This window comes from Apis dorsata, unplaced genomic scaffold (genome assembly GCF_000469605.1).
Source record: "Apis dorsata unplaced genomic scaffold, Apis dorsata 1.3 scaffold_249, whole genome shotgun sequence".
NCBI classification, from domain to species: domain Eukaryota; kingdom Metazoa; phylum Arthropoda; class Insecta; order Hymenoptera; family Apidae; genus Apis; species Apis dorsata.
In genome coordinates this window covers 116,209-120,496 of record NW_006263528.1, presented here as the reverse complement: position 1 = coordinate 120,496, position 4,288 = coordinate 116,209, and the positions used below count along the sequence as shown (strand labels likewise).

The 4,288-nt window shown below is 18.7% G+C and overlaps 2 protein-coding genes across 3 annotated transcripts in view; both read left to right on the top strand.

The window, feature by feature from the left end:
* The first annotated feature begins 686 nt into the window (after nucleotides 1-686).
* Nucleotides 687-2,684, top strand: LOC102672983 (FGFR1 oncogene partner 2 homolog). The gene is made up of 4 exons (XM_006616060.2): nucleotides 687-867; nucleotides 1,534-1,668; nucleotides 1,779-2,030; nucleotides 2,326-2,684. Exons 2-4 carry the CDS (start codon nucleotides 1,534-1,536, stop codon nucleotides 2,551-2,553), a joined length of 615 nt encoding a protein of 204 aa, XP_006616123.1. The 5' UTR covers nucleotides 687-867; the 3' UTR covers nucleotides 2,554-2,684.
* A 507-nt stretch (nucleotides 2,685-3,191) lies between these two features.
* The window catches only part of LOC102672843 (probable cyclin-dependent serine/threonine-protein kinase DDB_G0292550), a 5,087-nt gene continuing 3,990 nt past the window's right edge, over nucleotides 3,192-4,288 (top strand). Inside the window, exons 1-2 of one of the 2 annotated variants that reach the window (XM_006616059.2) lie at nucleotides 3,192-3,429; nucleotides 4,034-4,156. In XM_006616059.2, the coding sequence (XP_006616122.1) occupies nucleotides 3,364-3,429; nucleotides 4,034-4,156 (189 nt within the window). In that variant the 5' untranslated portion in view covers nucleotides 3,192-3,363. Of the gene's footprint in view, nucleotides 3,430-3,462; nucleotides 3,594-4,033; nucleotides 4,157-4,288 lie in introns of those variants that run through there. The other variant, XM_031510654.1, reaches the window with a different exon arrangement.

Below are 4,288 nucleotides of genomic sequence, written 5' to 3'. Positions count from 1 at the left end.
ATTCTAATATTTATAATTATGAAAATTTTTTTATTATTTTTAGAAATACCAAAATTTGAACAAAAAATTACGAAAATATTTTTATTACATAATATTAAATGATTTTTATATTATTCATATTATTATATTATTATTCATATTATTATATCATTATTTATATAAAAATAACATTTATCTAATGAAATCTACATTTCATAAATTTCATAAATTATTGACTGAATTTTAACTTGAGATATTGCAAATTTTAGAAAATTTTTTTAATATCTTTTCATAAATTTTGACAAATAATAATTTGAATTTGATATATATTATTTCTATGATTTAAACGGATTGGTTAAAAATCCAAGATGGCATCATATAACTCGTGAAAAACCCTAAAAATATGAAACTATATATATATATATAACTTTCAAATTAAGAAATTTCGATTGTTAAAACTATTATTTTTGAATTTTAAAGAATACTTTTTATTAGAATCTATAAAAAATTAAAAAAAATCCAAAATCATAGAAAAAATCGAAAGAGTTTTAAACTAAAGTTTAACTTAAAATTAAAAACATCATTATAATCGATTCAATTGTTTAACAAAAAATTAAATTATTATAAACACAAAAAAAATAATAATTTATATAATTGATCTATAATTTAAAAAAATGTATATATCAATTTGTATAGTTAGTTTACGATTGGTAGACCAATGATCTTACGGAAGTGATTGAAAATAAACAAACCTATAATATAACTAAAGAAGATATTTTCATATAACTCATGATCTTATTCATTCGTTGTACAATTAAAACTGAATGAATTAGCAAATAAAATTTCACTTTGTGAAAGTTGTATTATAAAGTTTTTTATTGAAAAGAGGTAAGTGAATAAATATTTTCTTTAAGATTTTCATAAAATATGTTTGACAACTTAGATATAAGTATAACCTACTTGATGCATCATCAATTTTTTAGTAGTTTTTAAACTAGAAATCTTTACAAATATATTTATAAATTATTTTTATAATTAAGAACAATACATTATACAATACAATACAAATAATAACAATAAAGCTATACAAATTAATCACTTTAATATTATATAAAGGTTATATGTATTGTATATTAATTTTTAAATTATATACACTATATAACTTCTTTTATTTTAATATAAAATTATTGAATTATTCTTCAATTTTCTTCCTCTCTTACCATTATTTCAATATAATTGTTATTTATAAAATAATTTATTGTAAAATATTAAAAATATATTTTCTTAAATATATTTTTATATATTAATTAACTTATGTATTAATATAATGACATATGTATAATTGTATGTAAAATAATTAATTAATATATTAATATTATTATTTATTTAATATATAATGAATATATAATAATAAAATATAAAATAAATATTATCATTATGAATAGATGTTAAATTTCAGATATAGAATAAAAAATATTTTATAAATGTGTATTCATATTCGATAAAATGATTCAATTTTTGAATAATTAATTTATTAAAGTCTTATATTTATAGATGTCATTAACTTTTCAACAAATTATATTGGATGCTAAAAAGTTAGTTATTAAAATATCAGATCATGAGAATACAGCTGATAATTTGATAAGTGAAATAGAATCAGTTTGTAGTCAAATTGCTAATATGAAACAGGTAAATTTATTTATAATAATTTAATTAAGAAATATAAAAATAGAATATTATTAAAGTTTTTTATTATAAAACTAATTAAAATTTATCTATTTTTTATTATATATTTATAGTATCAAGAAGAAGTAGAAATTTTAAATACTGAAGCAAAACAAAGACCACATATACAATTAATCTCAGGAATACAAAGAGAGGTCAAACATTTACAAGAACTGCAAGCTGAAAACAAAGAATTAAAAAAAGCATTAGAAGATCATCATCATGCTCTTGAATTAATTATGTCTAAATATAGGCAACAGACAGCATCTTTATTACGTCTCTGTAAAACAGATCTTTCTTCATTACATAATGCAAAATATGCTAATGTAAGTATAAATTAATTAAAAATTAATATTTTTAATATATTTAAAACAATTTATAATTCAATTTTATTATACAATTATTTTAAGTAACTTATATTTTAATCTAATTTAGATTTTTTACTATTTTAACATGAATAAACAATATTTGAGTTATATTTGATATTATTTGAATGATTTACTTACAATTTTATCTTACAATATTATTATTATTATTATTATTATTATTATTATTGTTGTTGTTATTATTATTATTATTATTATTATTATTATTAAAATGATTTATATTATTATATTACAGATAATTACCAACCAAGCAGAAAAAATTAATGAAATGGCAGCAGTAATGAAAACTGCAGTAGCTTTAGATGAGGAAAATGAGATGAGAGAAAAAGAAATATATAGTAGTTTAAAAGTAGAAAATACTACATTACGAGAAATAGTTAATATTGCAAATAAGTATTGCTCCTTAAATAAGGAAACTGATGTAGAGAGTAAAACTGTACAAACAGATCCAATAGTATATTAAAAGAAATTTGTAATTTATATTTCTCTTATATAAATTTCATATTATTTATTTCATATTTTATAACATAAATAATGCTAGAAAAAAATGTATTACTTATATATAATAAAATACACATGTAAAGTAATGATTTATACATACAAATTTTTTTTAATGAATTTTAGAAAAATGTTTTAATTTTTTCATTATTTCATTTAATATTATCTAATCTAAAATTATTAAATTTTAGATCTAAAATTGTTTTTTTTAAATTTTAATATTTATGTACACTTTATATATTTAATATATTTATATTAAGAATATATTTTATATATTTTATTCTATTCATAATGTTATTCGAATACTCCCGCATTTGCGCACGCGCTTTAAAACTTTAGTAATAATAGGTTTGTTTTCCTAGGGAAAAGATGTCTCGTTTTCTATATTTAAAGAATTTGAAACTCACGTTTATATATGTATATAAATTAATTGATAAAAAATATATAATGTAAAAGCTAAATAAATTTAAATCAGAAATATTATACATTTAATATTCACATTTAATTATAATAATAATTCACATTTAACTACATGATCGCATACATATATGGTATATATATATATATAGTATATATATAGTATAATAACCATAGTTCTATCTATATTCTACTCTCTTATAGTAGCATCGTTAATGTATGTCGTGTTGTGAGGTGTTAGCCAGATACGTTTAAAGAAAGTGTAGGTTGGTGTGGGTGTGCATACTGCTGGAAGACAGCCGCACAAGTGAAAGGGTAATGGCAAGGAGTGGAGGTGATTTTCAGTGATCTTTAACAAATGGCTTTGTCCGAGGTGCACAATTTGGCTGCAATTATCGGCAACAATGGTTTTACTGTTAGCAAGGTAAGCATCCGCGTCTCTGACTTCATAGCCGAAAAAGTGACGTTCATTTTCCTTTACTGCAAAGTACAATGCAATAATTCCATCATAACGTGCAAAAAGGCGTAATTCTATTGTATAAAAGATATTATTTATTTAATAAAAGAAAGATATCTTTAACGTATGATGTAAAGATCATAACTTAAATAATAATTACTTAATAATTTAATTGATAGAAACTATTCGATTTTAGTTTATTGCCGATGTATACGATACGTAACTGTACTTACTCATAATAGATTTAAATTTGAAATTGTTATTCTTGAAATGGAGTCATGAAAAATTATATTTATTTTAATAAATTTAAAATTAATATTATAATAATTATTTTAATCATTATGTTAATATATTTTAATAATATTTTTATAATATATATTATTTCATATAAAAATTTTAACACATTTATATTATAATAATTCATAATTAATGCATAATAGAAATAATTATATTTATAATTATAATTATAAAAATAAAAGATAAAATATTTATGTAATTGCTAATATTATTGTAATATAATTAGAAATTTAAATTTGATTTAAATGCAAAATGATCTATTTTTTTTTTATAGAATAACGTGGTTGAACGCAACATCAATATGTTGGAACCACGAAACAATTATCCAGCTGATAGATGTAATACAGAATATAATTATTGGAACTATGACTTAATGGAATGCAATACACAAAAAAATGTAAGATACTTAAAAATTATTCTTAATTTTCATATGATTAATAATAAAATTAATTTTTATATACTTTACATTGTTTTATTAAAAACTATTTTTATGCATAGCAAATTAAATAAAATTGTTATTATATCTTAC